The sequence below is a fragment of the Pleurodeles waltl genome, chromosome 3_1 (assembly GCF_031143425.1).
Source record: "Pleurodeles waltl isolate 20211129_DDA chromosome 3_1, aPleWal1.hap1.20221129, whole genome shotgun sequence".
NCBI lineage: Eukaryota > Metazoa > Chordata > Amphibia > Caudata > Salamandridae > Pleurodeles > Pleurodeles waltl.
Genome location: NC_090440.1, coordinates 980,773,581 through 980,792,899, shown reverse-complemented (window position 1 = coordinate 980,792,899; position 19,319 = coordinate 980,773,581). Strand labels below are relative to the sequence as shown.

General features: G+C 43.8%; 1 protein-coding gene across 8 annotated transcripts in view; it reads right to left on the bottom strand.

Moving 5' to 3' along the window:
- PHACTR4 (phosphatase and actin regulator 4) overlaps positions 1–19,319 on the bottom strand; it is a 370,026-nt gene that overhangs the window by 229,198 nt on the left and 121,509 nt on the right. The window contains exon 1 of one of the 8 annotated variants that reach the window (XM_069224105.1): positions 15,304–16,320. The exons of the other annotated variants lie outside the window; for them this stretch is intronic. Within the exon in view, the coding sequence (XP_069080206.1) occupies positions 15,304–15,349 (46 nt within the window). The 5' untranslated portion in view covers positions 15,350–16,320. Of the gene's footprint in view, positions 1–15,303; positions 16,321–19,319 lie in introns of those variants that run through there. 8 annotated transcript variants of the gene reach the window in all.

The following is a 19,319-nucleotide window of genomic DNA, read 5'->3' as shown; positions in this document are numbered from 1 at the left end:
TAAAGATGTTAATTTGGCCTGAATCATGGTCATAATTGCAATAAGGAGAGATTAATAAATCATATCCAATTATCATATAAACCCAAATAAAAACTTTAATCAGAAATACACATTTAGGATTAGACACTAATGCTCAGAACAGCTCCCATAGGATACAATTAAAACAGCATTTGTAAGAAACATGGTCATGTTTCCACATAGTTAGCACCTACAGGTTATAACCACATGAAAACAAAAATGATGGAAAGTGTTGCAATGCAACCATATATTTAGCCCATAGAGGGTGTAGTGCATTACACATTTTCAGGACTGACAGGCCTACTGCAATTTTACAAACAAGACCCTTAAAACACAAACTACTCTCAGCTGTGAAACAAAGTTCCAGTCATGAGAAAGGTTAAAAATACACTGAATGGAGGGAGGGTTTATTATTTTGGGGTCCCCACTAACCGTGTTGGGACCCAAAGTTGATCTAGACAGAAAAATCGGGTGGTAGTGAATGTTTTGAAGGTGGTCCCATTGTCCTAGGACCACCATAGGCTGAGTTATGAGCAAAACTGTTTTGTAAAACAATGCGCTACAAAGCATTATGGGATGATGAAGTACAGCAAATATGGTGGTATGTTGACTGCAATACTCAGAACAGCCCCTAGAGGACACCACACTAAAAATATCATTTATAAGAAACATGGTCATGTACCCATATAAATTAGCCCTAGGAGGGCATAAACACATGAAAACAGAATGGCACAATTAACGTAGTGCCACCATCTTTCGCCCCCACAGGGCGTAATGCCTTACACATTTTCAGGCCTAGCAGACCTACTGCAATACTAAGGCCCTCAGAACACAAACTATTCCAGGCTATAAAACAAAAGTTTCAGCCATAAGAGTTTAAAACACACTGAATGGTAAAAGGAGTTATTTTGGGGTCCCCACTAACAGTGTGGGGACCCAGAGATAACCTAAACAGAACGAGCGCGTAATGCTGAACATTTTTGGGGTAGTCAAATTGTCGTAGGACCACCACAGGCTGAGCTATGGGCAAACATTTTTGAAAAAGAATGCCTGCAAAGCATTATAAGGTGACTTTTCCCAAGGGCAGTGAATATTTTAGGAAACGTACTCCCGCTGTGTTGAGAGGGCTGCCTTGCAGATTTCTGTGTTTGAAGGAGTTTGCACTGTTCGAGCTGTGAGAGCCATGGTTGCCATGGAGCACAAAGGGGCGGGTCAAAGGAAAAAAATAGTTCGCCCACGTTGAAGTATATCAGCAATCGTGCAATAATCCATGTAACAGGGTTAGTCTGCAAAGCGGTAACAAAACCGCCCCCAAGGCGGGACAAACGTAAAGCAATTACCAATGACAACAACACATTTTTTAAAGGCAAGCCCATAAAGGAATGAAAGTGATGGGCGTGAAGTGGGTGTGGTTAAAAGGCCACAATACTTACAAGAGGTCAAAGCAAAGGGATGGAGTGGGTCATTCGTAGCAGGCAGGATAATTCTAAAACTACAGAGTGACCTAAATTAAGTTCTGTTTCATAGGTGAAGGAGTTGGGCGGGGAGGGATACAAATACAAAGGAAGGGAGTTACAAAATGAAGTGGACAACCTTAAATGCAGCCTAATGTTCTGTGGCGTAACGAAACTTGGCCAGTCCCCCCCCCCCCCCCAAAAAAAAGTAGTTGGCGGGCCCCCTGCCAGCCCAATCAGGAGCTCTCAGGCCAGGGGCCTGCTGCCCACGCACAGTGCCAACTGTGCTGAGGGACCCCTCTGGAGCACCCCACTCCCACACAGCAGGGGCTGCAGGGTTAATGTTACACCACTGCCTTTGTTGTGAGACATCAGATGCCGCTTAAGAGTACATAATATTTTAAATACAAAAGCAGAGAAAAGGGGTGCTCACAAATGAGCAGGTCTTAAAATAAAATGAAAGTCTGAGGAGAAGCTATGTTCAGGTGCAGCCTTGTGCTCCCAGGCCCTGCCGAACACTTATCTAGACACTAGCATATGGACACAGAATCTAAGAAGTGATGCTCTGTGGTACGCCTGTCAGGAGGCCCCTGCCCTGTGATTAAGAGCAGCACACTGCGGGTACTGGGCAATCTTTATGAAATAAAGTGGTACAGGGGAGAAAATACAAGTGTGGGTGCCTGCCCATAACGGCAAGGAGAGAGTGCTAAAGTTAGGGTGAGCAGGCGTCCTGGATTTGCAGAGACAGTCCCGATTTTTCACCAGCAATCCTGGCGGATTTCTCTAACGTTGGCTCATGCCCCATTTTTTAGTGGGGGGTGGGGGGTGCGTGCGACTGAAAACAGTGAGGCATTTTTTTTAGGTGTTCTAAAGCTGTGCTACTAAGCTGCGATAAGCAAGCAATTTAATTAACAGGTATGATGCCGGTTATAAAAATTACCTTTTATGTATTTTCTTAGTGCCCACTTAGGTCTTCCTATGTTGAAGACAGCTGTCATTCCGAGCTGCTCCACTGATGTAAAATTGTAGTCCTATTTTTGCAAAAAATGTCCTCTTTTTCGGTTCTCAAGATCTGGTCACCCTATGGTAGCAGACAACCCAAAGGCTACAAATTTTCATCTACTGGAAGTGTCAAGTCTCGTCAGTGATGCAAAGACTTCTATTGCTGGCACTTTGCGCATCATTTTAAATTTCTATGGATTGCTGCAACTTTCGATACTCCCGGAATTAACATTGTAAATCTTCATATTGCAGACTGGAGTGAGATTCCGTTTTGCGCTGGTGGGCTGTCAGATAAATTTAAGTATGTCAGTTTTTAATGAGGTGCAGTTTTTTTGGTGGCCAAAACTGTAGAGCTACCCAAATTGTTATAATAGTATATGACGTAGTAAATGATATTTGATTCTATAATCACCAGTTTATTTCATATCCGTGCTGGATAAATGTGCTATGTTCTGTGCTAGGTGTACAGCTGGAATAACGTGTGGAGCATCAAGGAAAGCTACAGCAAATCTACGAACTTGGACTTTGTGTAAGTGACTTCATCCAACTGCTCTTCAGTGAAGGCTTTACTTCAAGTGGAATGACTGTAACTGCTATGCAAGAATACATATCTAGAGTTAGCAGCCTGGAAGACAATCAGTCAGCAATGCACATACCAGGCGAACCTAGGCCATAAGCCCAGTGTCTCCCAGGGTTTTTTGCATCAGCTATTTACCAACCTCTGGCATTTCCAATACCAAGGCAAGTAAGTCTTCTTTCAACAAACCACTTCTTAACTTTTTAAAATTGTAAAATATGTATGTATAAAATTGTCAAATTTACGGACACTGATATGTATATGAGAATGATATCAACAATGACTTAAAAATAAATGAAGTGCGAAGATTCCTAAAAGATAGTCAAGCAGGCACTGCTTTGTTACAGGAAACACGCCTAACTAATGAAGCAGCAGCCAAATTATAAATGGGTAAGTCTACAACTGTTAGTGGATTACCAAGAAAATTCAGCTTGGTATTTTCTTCCTCAAAAAATGCAGAGCATCAATAAAAAACAAAAAAAAAGTACATTACCGAGCAGGAGGATGGCTCTTGGTCAAATAAGAAATAAAAGAGATCCACAGAACACGTCTCAATTTTTATTTACTACAAACAAACGCGTTGCTTGATGAAACTGAAACCAACCAGAAAACATGAAAACTAGCAGGGATATTAACATGGCTTCAAAGCTAAAAGTTCTAATACATAAGAGCTTGTCACTGAAAGAATTAAACGCAACTGATTTTTTGTTTTTTTTAAACACTAGGTGAGATATGTAGATATTGAGAAACCCAACAAGTTGTGAGTATTCTTTTTTCACACATTCAGAACTCCTTCTCAAGAATTGCTCTTATACCAGCTGACAAACACAGATTCAGAGCTCAATGTCAGGATTGTTGGTCTTATCAGATCACGCACCAGTTGAAACTTAAACATTAATACCAGTGCCTCTGAAGAACTGCAAGTCACTCTTACATCCTATGTGTTGCGGCAGCAGCAGTCGCCGCCACAGTAGCTGTAAACGCTACAGCGTGGGAAGGCATTACCAGCCAGCAGGGAGATGCTGGGAAGTGTTATACCGCCATTGGAATCTTGACCTTTCCAGTCTCTGTGGACACCTCTGTCAATTCTGACACCATGTTGCACCGCACCAACAAATGCAAACACTGACAATTATGGAGACAAGACTGGGACTAGGAGACATGACTGGGTCGAGGAAACTGCTGCCAAAACCTCTCTCGATATCTGATGTCTACAGGTGCCCTTCAAAATTTCTGGCAGATAAGCCTCTCCAAATTCTCCCTTATTACCTGCTGAGATCCTAGGGTAGCCCCAAGGTAGGGTAAGGAGCTCCAAAGGAGGTGGGAGTCACTGGTAGTCAAGCAAGTGATGGAGAATGAGAATTGATGTGGAAGAATTGAAAGGACGCGTGGGTGAGAGTAAAGGAGGGAGTGAGAGGCAAACCCTCTGGGACTTTAGCTGAGGAGAGGAGGAGGCAGCTGGTGTAGGATAGGCAAGCCTTAAGCCTTTAACAGCAAGCACTGCAATACACACTGCAAGACTGGCTGACTCTCGTGCACTGTCTGGATATACTTAAACATGCTGCTTTTCAGCATTTTTCCTTGTTGGCTCAGAATGGCTGTACAGTTTTTGGCAGTGTTCACAGACGGATTATAAAGAAAACTGAAGATCTAAAATAAAAAATTAAAATGACAAACATTACTATCAAACCAGGTTTAGGGTAGAGTTGGGCACCTCAAAGAGTTAAAATATCCACCAGGAATGATGTCACAGAATATCAGCGGATTACAAGTGATTGCCACAAAGTGGAGTACTGAAGTCAGTGTAAGTATTATGAAATAAATGCAAGTAACACAAATTTTAAGAAAATTCAAGCAAGGTTAACCCACTGTGAGGCTGTAGCCAAGAAGAGTGATGATGAGAAGGAGAATTATTCATAAATTAATTGGCTCACCTTTTTATGATTGTTGGTCAAATAAATTACATGGGTTAAAATATAATCTTCAAATCCAGAAACTAACTAGGGAAATCCTAAAATTCGCCAAAGAACAGTGTATATTTAAACATATACATTGTGCTTTGTCATTTTTTCGATCCTATTTTTGTTTTTTTACATTTGGCCTAGGCCTCTGGTGGTGGTGAAAGTACACCAAACCCAGGAAAACCATTTCGGACATAAATTCTTATTATCTGGTCGGTATATACATGAGTCAGTTTGGTTCAATGTACGAAAATCCATTTTGTATGGTTCCCCTTATTAGTCTGTTAGATACTGCTGGTATTTTGAGCCTGTACACTGAGAAATCACTAATCGGTTTCTTAGTGCCTGTGTCTCCTTTAAATTTTGAGATAAATGTAAGATTCGAAGTGTGAAGTGCTTGTAAATTCATATATAAGTGATGTTTTTAGTTTCTCAGCTGCACAGCCTACCTGTTTGCTTGATGGACAGCAGAAGAACTGGGCCAGATTTCCTTTACCTGAAACCTAAGACTAGAGGAGGGAGTGGTGGTCGACATCACATACTTAGTAGGCACCAAGATGAGATAGCAAATTAAATTGGTTTTTTTTTTGGGGGGGGGGGGGGGAGCCCACAGCCACGGAGACACTTCAAAGGTTGGGAGGAAAGAATGGAGAGAAATATGTTTCATGCCTGCTTTTCATGGGTCACCTAACCAGTTTACTGATACCAGCATTGCTTTTCCATTGAAGGGAGTAAACGTAAATGGGCTTCTAGAAGGGCACACCATTTTTTAACATCAACAGATGTGCCGTTTTGAAAGCTTCGAAGTGACAAATTTTATTTTTATTTATTTTTTAAAGCTTTTTAGGCATGTGACAAATCTGTAGTGAACTAAGGAGTGTCTGAGAAGGAGAATGAGAGGATAGAGACACCTCTGGCTGGGTGCGAGATGAAAGCTGTGGATTGAGCTGTCAATACTATGCATGGTTACGTTTTTTTTCCTGAATGCAGCACAAGACCTGGATACAGACCACCAACCACAAATGTCACTAATTACTCTGCAAGATTTCTCAAAAGGAAATACGTAGACGGCATGGCCAAAGCACCCCCGCTAATGTTGGGCAACCTAATAAGGAGAAGCAAACTGTTTAAGCTCTCATGAGGCGCAAAAAAGACTTCACTTCGGAATGACTGATGCAGCGTTTTTTCAAACGTTGGGAAATTTTAAATAAGAGCACACCAGGTCTTCAGCTATGGCCTTATACTGTTAAATTCCTTATAGTGGTAAGCATTTACAGCATTTATTCTAACAAAAAGTACGCTACCAATAAGTTACTTACCGGAGTTTGCGAGATCTGGGATGTTAAGAACTATCACTAAGTAACTATAGAACTCCTTGGGCCCCATTACAACTGTATGACCACATCTAGCTGATTGTTTATTTCCTGGTACCCTTAATGAACAAGATGATCATACGAGGTCAATAAAGGGAACCAAGTAATGAAACCTGAACTACCAAACTTCCTTGTTACAGAGCACTAGTGGGCAGAGGAATTAACCAGGCCAAAACCATTCATTTCCTGGTAGCCCAACTAGGACAAACAAGAAGAGCCCTGCACTTAGCTCTGAAGGCTCCCAAATGCATCCGTGAGACGTACATGATCCAGTCTGGGTAGGTCTACACATTCTGGAACCTCCACTTAATGCATAATGAGATAAACAGGACAATTCCCAGAGTGTAAAAAGAAAGCAAGAGTGGGTGAGCTCCTGGCACGCCTGGACATGTGAATCTTGCAAGTATTCAATAGCAGCCAGAGATCATCATGTGATCACACCACAATGGTGAAAGTCCATAACAACTGAGCGTGTACAATGTCACGAGTGCATCAGCTGGGGAAAGGATGTCTGCATAGGCCACAAGTCATAACTGTCCAAAGAACAATAAAGCCTCCAGCATCTTCACCTACACCTCTACCATTTTCAGGATTGTGGAGAAGCAGGGTATCCAACCTGGGTCCAGAATGATCAGTTCTTTACCATATTTTCAGGATAAACATAGGCGATGTAAATTAATTCACTCATTGTTATGTCCAGTGTGCGCATGTTTCCATTACAACGTGTGCATTATTCCAACATGTATTCTAGAATGGCCCTACTCTAGGATTGGCAGTTGTGTTGGTTGATCCGTGAGTTGGACGCTTTTCTGGAGTGGTGCTTTAATAAAGATCCTACTCATCCTTTGCATATTGGAGTTTAAATTACAAGTGGCGACAAGCGGCACCACTCCTCGGACCCTCAATTAGCGCGTCTCATCATTATAAGGATTGTGGATTGATTTTACTTCCCTGAATTACCGGGTTTTTCTTTGTACGCCGTGCATTTTGCCCCCCCAAAATTTTTAAGCCCCTTTTACGGGTTAAATCTTGAGCATGCCAAGCACTGCTGCAGTACGTTATTGATCCTGACTATTCAGAGGGCTATTTTCAGGCATATAGGTGTGGACATCAAAGTGGTTTTTGCATTCTTCGTGAGTGTGTACGTTTTTAGGATTTAGTACACACGGCAAGCTCTTTCCACACACGCACGAGCTTTACTTACTTTTGTAATCGCTCCCCGCGCCATAGTTTGGATTCCTTTTGAATCTTCAAGGGATTCCTGGCAGTGATGTTTTTCGTCGTCTTCACGTCTTTCTATTTCATTGGTTTCTTCACCAGGAAGTATTAGTCTCCATTGTTGACCTATTCACTTAGTTGTCATACATTTGGTCAGTTTTCTATACCTACATTCTTTCAACCTGTGGAACTAGTAAACCTTAGAGCTTTTCACGCTTAAGGAATATTTATCTGTACAACTATCTACATGGAACGTGTTTCTTCGACCGCATGTTGTAATTATTATTATTTATTTTTTTAATCAGTCAGTAATTCTCCATTTGTTCTTTATTTTCATTTTAAAGTTATTTTTGTTGTTTGTTCTACTTTACCACTGTGTGCTCTGAGTTTCTCTTCCTCCTCCACAAGTATTTTGGCCAGCAGGAAGTGTTCCTTGTATGAAATGGTCAAAATGTAAAGTATTTTTTCTTAATTACATTGACACTATTGATATCCAAGGTGGAATACCTCCACAAAAGAAAAAAAATAAAATTCTTACATTGCGTTGGACCTGAGTGTTTGAAGATGTATAATCAAATGCCTAAAGATGTGGGTGGGGAATGTGATCATAATGCGGTTGATAATGTTATCAGTGCTTTTGATCAATATTTTTCCCCTAAGGTGTGAATTGGTATATCGAGATACCAATGTTTCCACAGGAAACAGGAGCCCGATGAAAATATTGATGACTATGTCGCTGCACTTAGAACATTATAGTTAGATTGCAATTTTGGCCAATTACAAGAGGATTTAATAAGAGATTAAGTTAAGTTGTTATGCATGTTAATGATTCTTCCATTCAGGAGAGGTTATGAGTGAATGGGGATTCTAATTTACAACAAATCTTAGATATTGTCAGAAAAGCAGGAATGTCTTCCAGGAGTGCTATGGTCATACAGAAAGAGTCCAAACTAGATGAATGTGTTAGTAAGGTTCATTCGAAAAGTTGAGGACAAAAAGCAGGGAAGGACACTAGCGGTGAATAAGGATACTTCAAAAGAATTGTCCAAAGAACATCCTAAATGTTTTAGATGTGGAAGTAGCTCACATTGGGCAAATAGCAAATTATGCATTAAAACAGAAGTGTTCTTTATGTGGAGTGTTGGGGCATTTTTCTTACGTTTGTAGAAAAACTCCACAATCGTGTTAAATTTGTAGAGGAAGGGAGTGACAGATGTTTTCTCATGGGACAAAAGAAATGATGATAAGTTTGTATTAAACATCAAAGGTAATGAAGACAGTTTTAAATGTTGATACGGGGAAGGTCAAGAAAAAAACAGTATGTACTGTGACAATTGGAGGGGGTTGAGGTTCAAATGTATGCAGATTCGGGCTCTCCTTACTTTATTATTGATGAGCAACTGTGGTTTGGCAAATGTAAAAGAAGTTTTGGTCAGTCCTGATATTTCTCCAGAAGGTCTTTCTGGTGAAAAAAATTGATTTATTCGGTATTAGCAAATTTCTATTTGAGTTTAAGAATAGATCTAGCTTATGTGAATTGTACCTTGCGAAGAAAGGTCCTGCAGTTTCAGGCTGGCAAGATCAAGGTAGTTTGGGCATTATTCCTGACCCCAATAGTCCTGAACCTGTGATGGTAGTTGAAGAGTGTGAACAAATAAGTAATACGATCCGAAATACATTTCCTGTTTTTTTTTATTTTTAATAACCACATTGGAAAATTAACTGATTTCGAGCATAGAATTGTGCTAAAAAAATGCTATTCCTAAAATTTTCAAAGTAAGAAATACACCTATAACAGTAAGGAAAGAAGTAGAGAAGGAGTTGGATACATTGGTGAAGGAGGACATAATAGAAAGAATCACCTGAGTGGGTTTCTCCAGTTGTAGCTGCTAGATGCTTTGATGGCAAGATTTGACTATGTATTGACTTACTTTATCTGAATGATAATATACTCATTGACCAATTTCCTTTACCACGCATTTTGAAAGGCATTCTACGATTAAGGGTGTGAAATTTCTCACTACCATAGATCTTTCAGCCGCTTACCACCAGATTGTGTTACAATAGGATTGTAAAAACTACACAGCATTCATTACTCCTTTTGGGTGTTAACAATATAAAAGAATGCCTTTCGGGTTGGCTTCTGCTGCCGCAATATTTCAAAGACTTATGCATTCTTTATTTGGTAATATGGCCAACGTACATTGTTTTCAAGACGATATTTTGATTCATGGCAAGGATAAAATTGAGCATGATCAACTTTTAGATTGTGTGTTAAGTACTCTGCATGAGAGAGGGCTAACAGTCAAGTTTTCAAAGTACAAATTTGCAGTTAAATGTGTTGTTTACTTAGGCCATGTGTTGAGCGTGGAAGGAATTAAGCCCAACCCTGATTTGATTGAAGCAATGCGTTTAGCCCCAGAACCTATTTGCAAGGATGATGTGAGATCATTTCTTGGTCTCAGAGTTCTATTCTAAATATATTATGAATTTTTTGTGCAAAACATTCCATATGAGACAGTTACTCAAGAACCGTAACAAATTTATTTTGAGTAAAGAGTGTGATAGAGAATTTGAAAACATCAAATCAGCTATTGCTAATGCTGCTCCTTTGTCAGGATTTGATCCAAATTTACATAGCATTGTTACTACTGATGCCAGCTCGAAAGGGTTTGGTGCAATGTTATCACAGAAAAAGACTGATGGTAGTGGATCTTTAATTGCTTATGCCTCTAGACCCCTCACTAGCACAGATGAGAAACATTCGGTTACAGAAAGAGACGTTAGCATGTGTGTGGGCTTTGGAGCATTTCAGGGCGTTTATTTGGGGCAGATCTTGTGAGGTCCGTAGTGATCACAAACCATTAGTTAAATTAATCACAACGAAAGGAATGATAAAGGCATCTGCTCGCATAGCCAGATTATCTATGAGACTCCAGGAGTTTGTTTACAACGTCACATATACCTGGAAAGGACAATGTGTCTGCTGATTTTTTTTTCAGGATGCCCTTGCAGATTAAGGATGAAATCAATTCTGAGTGTGATAATTATCCTATTGCTTGGATATATGATGAAGACATCCCTTTTACTGACAAGAAAGCATGGGATGAGGAGTATTCTAAAAATGTTATTGTGCAGAACGTTTTAGAGTATATTGTTCAGGGATGGCCAGAGAAGAAAGTTTTAGAACCAAATTTGAAAACGTTTTGGGAAGTTCGAAATTAATTATCCCACCTCAATAGTATATTATGGAGGGGTAATAGAGCTATTCCTCCAGCTAATCTAAGGAGATTAATCACATTGCAATGCTATGAGGGACATGGAGAGATTGTAAGGACCAAACAATCTGTAAAGAAAAAATAATAATTTTGGTGGCCTGGTTATGATATTTTTATAGAACGGTGTGTGAGAGACTGCATAAAGTGTGCTAATGCTGACAAAGCTTTGATAACTTTAAAACTCAACATGTGTATCTCTTGTAACACAATTAGTCCTTGGGAAGTCATTGCTTTGGATTTTATGGGCCCTATTGTTGTTAAAGGCAAATACATTACTGATGCCATAGACATTTTTTTCCAAGTGGCATGTCATTGAAATTGTGGATAAGGTGGAAACTGGAAAAGTCCTTACATTTTTTAGACAGAATTTTTTTTACTGATGAAGGTATTCCCACAAAAGTTATTACTGATAATGGGGCACAATTTATGTCAAAAAAGGCTAAGGATTATTTCAGAAAAGTTGGTGTAAAACATAGTGCTATTGCTTTATATAATCCCAGTGGCAATGGTTTTATTGAACGCTTTAACAGAGTACCTAAGGGGGCTATTCAACCCGACAGTATTGCCAATGACAAACGGGAGTTACATGTGCATAAAACAGTGTGGATGTATCGTACAACGATGAATGAGATGACAGGATGAACTCCTTTTGAAATTATGAAAGGGAGAGTAGCAAGAACTAGAAGCAACCCATCACGGTTATGTGAGAATCCTGTAGTTACTATGGATTTAAATGCTGTAAAGCATATGCTAAATGACACTTATTATAAAACAAAATTTGATCAAAGCAGGGGTACTAAGTCCAGAATTAATATTAAGGTAGGAATGTTAGTCAAGGCTAAGAAACCATGGAAAGTTAAGAAAGGTGAAAGCAAGTTTTCAAAACCTTTTGAAGTAATCGAGGTATTGAAAAATGCGGTGACAGTATCTGATGGTAAAGTCTGGAATTTAAGACGCATTGCCATCCTAAAGGGGGATGGACGGGTGTATTTTAACGACCACAATATGCCTTTTGAACGCAAGATTCCTCATGACTATGATTTGATGTACAAGTATGATTGTTGAAGGGCAACGAAGAGAAGTAATCTAGTGAATGTGCTCATGGGGTGCAGGATTTGGTGGTGGAACAAGTTGGACAGGATTTTGAGTCACAAGAGTCACATGATGATGATAATAATCTTACGAACAAAGCCCAGGAATTCATGGATTTTGGAATTTCTGGGGCTAAGTTTTTAGAGTCTGACGTGACAGAAAATAACTCTGTTACTGGGTGTAAAAGAAGTAGAAGTAAACCAAAATGGCTTGCTGACTATATTGTTTAAATATGTATTGTTATTGTTAATTTTGTTTAATTTTCATTTTTATGTAAATCTATTGTGTATTTGCATTCGTGTTTGGATAAGGTTATTGCTTTTGTTTATAAAGAAAGGAGGATGTGTTATGTCCAGTGCGAGTCTCCATTACAATGTGGCAACCCGTTCATTATTCCAACATGTATTCTAGAATGGCCCTACTCTAGGACTGGCAGTTGTGTTTCTGTTGATCCGTGAGTTGGACTCTTTTCTGGAGTGGTGCTTTATTAAAGATCCTACTTATCCCTTCGCATATTGAAGTTTACATTACACATGTTTATAGTACAGAAATATATCCTTTGTGAATATCCTGAAAATACGGCAAGGAATCGGCCCTTCAAGAAATACACTGCACATAGGGGACAAAACATTAGGTCCAAACTGCCTATTACCAGCCTCATTTCTCAGACACTACATGGTCCGTACGAACCACTGCCCCCATCCATCTCATGTCTCTCCATGTTCATTTACAGCTGTGAATTTGTTTGCCAAAAAATGTCCTCTCTGTGAAGAGTGTATTCTCTAAAGTTCCCTTTGGTCTCCCCTGTCCCTCACTACCTCTACCACGATTTCTACCTTTCCAAGTAATGGGAACCATGGGTACTTTTGTCTGCTGTACTATAGGACAGCAGCCACTCTGCCCAGAGCTCCTCTGCTACGGACATGGGTGCAGGGAAGCACAAGTGGATCAGTCTGGTTCCAGGCAGGAGGGGCATGGAGTGGTAGGGAACATGGCGTGGAGTACAGTAGAGAGGCGTGGAAGGGAGTGAAGAGAAGAAGAGGGGAGTGGAAGGGAATGGAGGAGAGAAGAGAAGCGTGGAGTAAGTGAGTGAAGTAAAGGGGAGCGAACTGGGGGGGGGGGGAGAGGAGTGGACTTGAGGGGCATGGAGTAGAGATAGGAGGGGAGTAGAATAGAGGAGAGTGGAGGGGTATAAAGTGGAGTCACGTAGAGTGTCAGTATTGAGTGCCCTAAAGTGGAATAATGTGTCTTAGACTGCAGTAACATGTTGTACAGCCGAGTGCCATGGAGGAAGGTATCAAAGTAGAGTGGTGTGGAGTGGGGTGGACTGAAGTAGCATAGAGTGGCCTGGAATGGTGTAGACCGGTGTCTTACAGAGGGACGTAGAATGAAGGAGTGGAGGGGAGTAGAGTGGAAGGGCACAGTAGTCAATGAGTGGAGGGGAGTAGAGTGGCATAAAAAGGATTTAGAGTGGAGTATGCATCGTGTGGTAGCGCACTGCCATTACAGACAACACAATTTCAACTTACGTGACCATTTGTGAATGGTCAATTGAAATGACCATGACGTTAACACAGATATAGTTTTACTGATAAAACTATACTGTGCACAAAAGATAATGTGAAGAAACTGCATCACCTAGTGTATTGATTTGTTTTGATTGTATTTAAATAATACTTTCCAGCACACTTTAGAATTATAAAAAAAAAGTGATACATTTGTGTTTTCCTAATTTGGAGATATGCTGAAGTATGTGCACAATTCATTCACAGACACTTAAATTATGTTGTATGCTACAAAAAAGCCTTTCCTTTCACAAACCCAGATTGTCAGATAAATCCTCTCACTTTGAAGTCAGAGAAAGAAAAATAAGCAACAAGCTCCCTCGGAAGACACAGCCTGACACTTCACCCCTGTGAATCCACAGCAAATGTGACAAGATAAGAAGAAAATGTATTAGCCTGTATACAGACAGCAATCACTTATGGAGTATAGTAAACAGGCTATGCTCCACTGAAGGGACAAACACATGCTGGACTGCTCAAACAAATAAAGGCAGCTAATAGAAAGGAAGAATATGGGAGTTACAAACCACAAAGCAATGGTAAGCAACAAGCAGAATGCATTCTTAGGTCATCTTTCAAAATGTACCCAATAAGTCTTTACCAATCAGATAGCTGCGCTGTCTGGTAGGCTTTGACCTAAAAAGCCGTGTTCACTGGGCTACCCACCACCTTAGGCGTGCCTTGCTTTTCGAATGGATTGTAGTTGACTGTTCACACTTGCTTTCCCTTCCCGTTCTTGCTCAGGAGTGGCTGCCACTTTACTGCGTTAGGATTCAGAGATATTGCTTTTACCTGGGGCACACAACTAACCCCCAGTAACCCCATGCATACTGCACCTCACACTACCAACCCCCAGAGCCACTGAACATGCAAGAGCCGGTCCCACTGGTCCCAGGAAATCTGCATATACTGGAACCCACAGAGAGCCTCTTTACAAAAGCCCGCACTGCTGACCACCTGCAACAAGGCACAAACACCTCCCGCTGCTCACCTCCCCAAAGAACTACCACACATACAGATACCCACACGACTGAACCCCGATTACGATCCCACACACAAGGGAAGGCAGCATTACTGATTTCCAGTGTTACCACCCACAAAGTGGTCATTAAGAATTACTGAGAATTTCCCCCAAAGACAGGGGTCTGCACTGACCCCCACTGCTACCGCACCCAAAGTGGAGGTGACTCCTCTGTGTATGTGTAAATATAAACATACAGCCACACACAGGGCGCAATACTAGCCACAAAAGTCAGCGGTAATACAAGAGAGAAACATTGAACACCTGTGCCACTGCACTCACAGATACAAGTATCAGCAATGCATGTGGCCCCACCCCCCGGCCACACCATTTTTCAAATCGAGCCAACACTAACCCCCTACTCCGCTTTCCTAATACACCTCCTGACCCCACACAAACCTGACTCCAACGGCCCCCAGTCCAAGTCACTAGGTACACGCCGGCCCTCTTTTTCCAGATATCCTAAGTACAGGGGATCCAGCACTACTCACCCCCCACCACCAGCCGACACACAAGCTAGAGAAGCTTGCACCAGACACACTTCAACTATTTTTTTACAACATGAAAAGGGCGAATATATCAAGAAAGTACTACAGTGTTGCACTAGCGGGAAATGTTTTGCAAATGCTGATGACATAAAGCAGCGGTGTAAAGTAGTAACCAGAGGCACAAACACGAGCCCCCAGCCGCAACACCGACATAAAACATGTCGTTTACTAGAGCACAGAAGTAAACCCTACTCACCAACCAGAGCAGGATTAGCTGGCCTGGGGAAGAAGGCCTGCCCCATGGTGGAGCCCCGCTGGCCTCTATGTGGAAGGCGGTCTTACAGGAGGCACATGTTCAGCACTGCCCACAGCTGGATGCTCCTCCGGGGTCCTGGCAAGACGCTTTTACTCCTCGGGGTCTCAGCCCTGTCTAGCCGACCCCGTGGGTGACAACAGTGCACCGCCTGGTGTGCCAGCAATGCCCTAGCGCTCCTCGGGGTCTCTGACGTGCCTCGGGAGTCTGTGGGTTTCAGTGACCCGGCCACACTAATGGGCCCAAGGAGTGACAGAAGGGCCCACAAGTGCTCAGCATCACCTAGCGTGACTAGGGGCTCCTTGGGCTACAGCAGTGCCAATCACTGCTCTTCTTCGGCCATGGGGTGGCTTCTCGTGCATTGTGGCATGGGCTCGCGCTCCTCAGGTGTGCCCGCAGGACCCCAGTGCTCCTCGGGGATGCCAGCAGAATGACCTGCGGGGGCCTCACCAGTGCCCAGGAGTTCCAAGGGGCCTCATCACTGGCACCGCGCCCCGGAGGGGTCTCAGCAGACTCTTTTGGGTCTAAGTGTTCCTCGTGGAACCCAGCAACGCCACGGTACTCCCCTACAGCCTAACAGTGACAAGGAACTCCACGGGGCTTCTAAGCACTGCCAAGGTATTCCGGGAGGGGGGTCCAATCAATGCAAGGTACTCCACGGGGGTCAAAGGAGTGTTCTGCGGAACTAAGCGGGTCTCCGGTGCTCTGAAAGCGCCCGCGTGTGCCCTTCGGGGTCCCGGGAGTGCTCACATGCTCTTCGGTAGTCCTACTGACGTCCGTATGCGCTTTGAAGGTCCCAGCAGTCCAAGGTCCGCCTCGCGGCTCTGAGCAGTGCCCTGGTGCCCCTGCAGTGCACAACAAACTGGTGCTCCCCCTGACCAGAAGTAAAGCCAGCTCTCCCGGCGCAGGAATGACTGGCATTCCGCAGCACTCAGGGCAGGAGGTGAAGGGAGGAGGAGGGGACCTGCCAGCCACTCAGGAACTGCACAGGAACAACCAACACCAGCCCTCCCTGCCCCACCCTGCAAGTGGGCGGGAACTGGTAGCCGCTTACTCACATCAGAGTGAAAGAAAACTTACACATCACACCAGCTTAAGGGCACACAAGGAGAGGGGGAGAGAGCTAGCTGGGTCGGGGAGGGGGTGGGGCTGTGTGTGGGGTGGGGAAACGAGGGAGGCGATGGGCGAAGAGGCCTGTGGTGGGGATGGTACAGGTGCATACATGCCAGAAGGAAAAGCATTAGAGGCAAAAGTTTCAGGGTGAAGTGGATAGCAGGAGAAAGGAGTGGAGGCGATAAGAGGTAGGAGGCGGTGTCGGGGGATAAGAGAAGAAGAATAAAAGGTGAAATTTGAGAAAAAAGTGGAGAAGCGGCGTGAAGAACAGGAGAGTGAGGGGTTAGCGGCATGGGCGTAGCTTGGGGTGTGTGGGGGGCCTTTTGGGTGTGCACCCCCCTAAACGATATATTCTTTGATATATAGTTGGGTTCAGGTGCTTTCAGTTGAGTATTGGAAGATGTCAGTCGAATTGCACCAGGAGTTTTTACGTATACAAAGGCAAAAACGCACACACCATTTTTTGTTTTAAAGTCCTGAAAAATATTGGTTATTTTACATAACATTGTGTATCCTCTTAGTACTCCTACCAGTTCGCATTCCCCTTCCTTTCCACTGCCCCATAGGCCCCTCTCATACACGTTGCTTGTTGTATAATGTATTTAAATGCCAGCCTGGCTGAGAGTTTGAGAGCCTCAGATTTTTCGACAATGTTACTGAGCAAGCTACACCCCTGGTTAGCGAAGAGAAAGGGGAACACATAGAAGGTTAAAAGGAAGGAGGAGGCCGGGAAGGATAGGCTATAAGGAGAGTCGAGAGGTTGGTGGGCAGACGAGCAAGCAAAAAGTAAAGCAAGGAATGTGAATAACAAGGAGAGAATGAACTGATACTGTAAGGAGAACGAAGCACATGGCCCAAAGGCTGCTTCAAAGCTCTAACAATGATTTAACTCCCCACTTGAGTGCTGTGACAAATTCATTTGCTGATCAGTGCCATACAGATGGCACAGAACTTTGCAGAACTCTTGCCTCTTGGCATCACTTACAATGATGTGCTCCTTTTAGTTTGCTTAGTGGGCAGTGGGTTCAGACGCAGAAACAATCCCTGGCGATGGTTGTCAACATATAGTTCGTTATGAAAACTGTCTGCAGGAAAGTCTAGAACCAGAGAATAATGCAAAGTATAACCCAGGCGCAGAGTGAATCAAATTGCAGTCATATATGAGAGTGTATAAGGCAAAGCCTGTAAGAGACTGCTCGCAGTATATAGGGGACGAAGCTAGAAAGGCAGACAAGCGTTCTGAAACTCACGTAGGATAATACCTCTAAGTCACGGGTCTTCAAACGAGGGGGTGGGGGGGGCACACCTAGGGGGGCCTCAAATGATCCCAAGGGGCAGGCTCTGGCCAAGAGAGCCCATTATGCTTACAGGGTTTTTATTTTAAGATGAAAAAAATGAGCAGCAGTAACCCGCTCTGTAAAGGGCCATCAGTGACATGTTTTGTCATTTAAACATTGCCAATTAAATAAACTATTGAGTTAGAATTCGGAGGGGGCCCTAATTATTTGTTTTCCCACCGGAGAGGCCCGGCATTAACAGTCTGAAAACCACTGCTCTAAGTGGACAGTGGAAGAGATGCAGCCCTGTTGAAATGGAAGGCAAACCTGCTTATGGCGCAGACGCAAGTACAGCGGACTCAATAAAATTTACTTGACCTCGGGACGGGTGGCCTTGGGCCTCGAAGGGTGAGAAGTACTGCGTGTGGCAGATGCTGCAACTCTCGTATGGCATATAAGCACCGGCCTACATCCCGTTGGCTACATTTTCCAACTGCTAAACATGAAAATAGATCCTATGTCGTCTACAGGCCAAACAGCTAACCCCCCCCCTCCCCCCCCCCCCCCATGACTGGAATCTCATTGCTTTCAGACCCAAACCTGACGTGCCAAGTTACCGCAGCCGTCCATATATGACACTCGGTGACAGCGCGACATGCACCTGACTTCCACTGCGCTGCGGACGCGAGGCTGGCCTGTGACCGATTGTACCCCAGCCTTGCTGGCCTTTGGGGGGCGAGCCCGCAATGTGAGTGACACTGTCCCTGCCTTGTACGTCTGTCACTGAGGCTGCCCGAGGTTCCTGGGCTTCTTGCGACGTCTCCGGATTTCTACAGCAACCAGCCCACCCCCGGCAGGTAGAAATCCCTATTCACATCAACCGCGCTGCCCTCTTCCACCCCGGGGCTGAGGCGAGCCACGTAAACTCTTCCACAAGCGAAGACGGCAGCAGCGAGCCACGGAGGATGCCTCGCGCGTCCCCGCGGTGGGCTGTGCACGCCATGCTCAGGGGAGCAGCACCTGCACACGCGCGCCTTAAGGAGGGAAAGAAACCCACCCGCGCGCGCCCCACGTGCTCCATAGCTGGGCAGGGAGCAGGAATGTGCGGAATGAAGCCCGGGCTGGGTCTGCCTAATACCGGGAGGGAGACCAGATTCCTGACATTATCGCACGGCACCGAGCGGTCAGATGCGTCGAAATGTGCGAGATTCGGCGGCTGCAGTCTGAGAAGCCATCAAATATGCTTTCCTAGGACTTGTTTGGCAGATTGAGTAATGAAGCTAAGAGAAAGTGATTTTCTCAAGACCAAGCGGTTTGGTCGAGTGGAGAAAGGGAGTCTAAAATGAGCCAGGGAGAGACTCACCAAGTTTATCCCCGGCAGATGCGACCTGACTAAGTGAGCTCGATAGGGCTGGGGAGGCCCTGTGCCCCAGCCGCACCAGCCTTCAGAGGGCCCAGCTCGTGGGCAATGAACAGGTCAGCAAAAGGCCGGTTTACCGCTGCTCACTACCCCCTGAACTCCGCGGCACTGCTCCCCGTCTATTTTCCGACCGCATACTGCCGCAATCT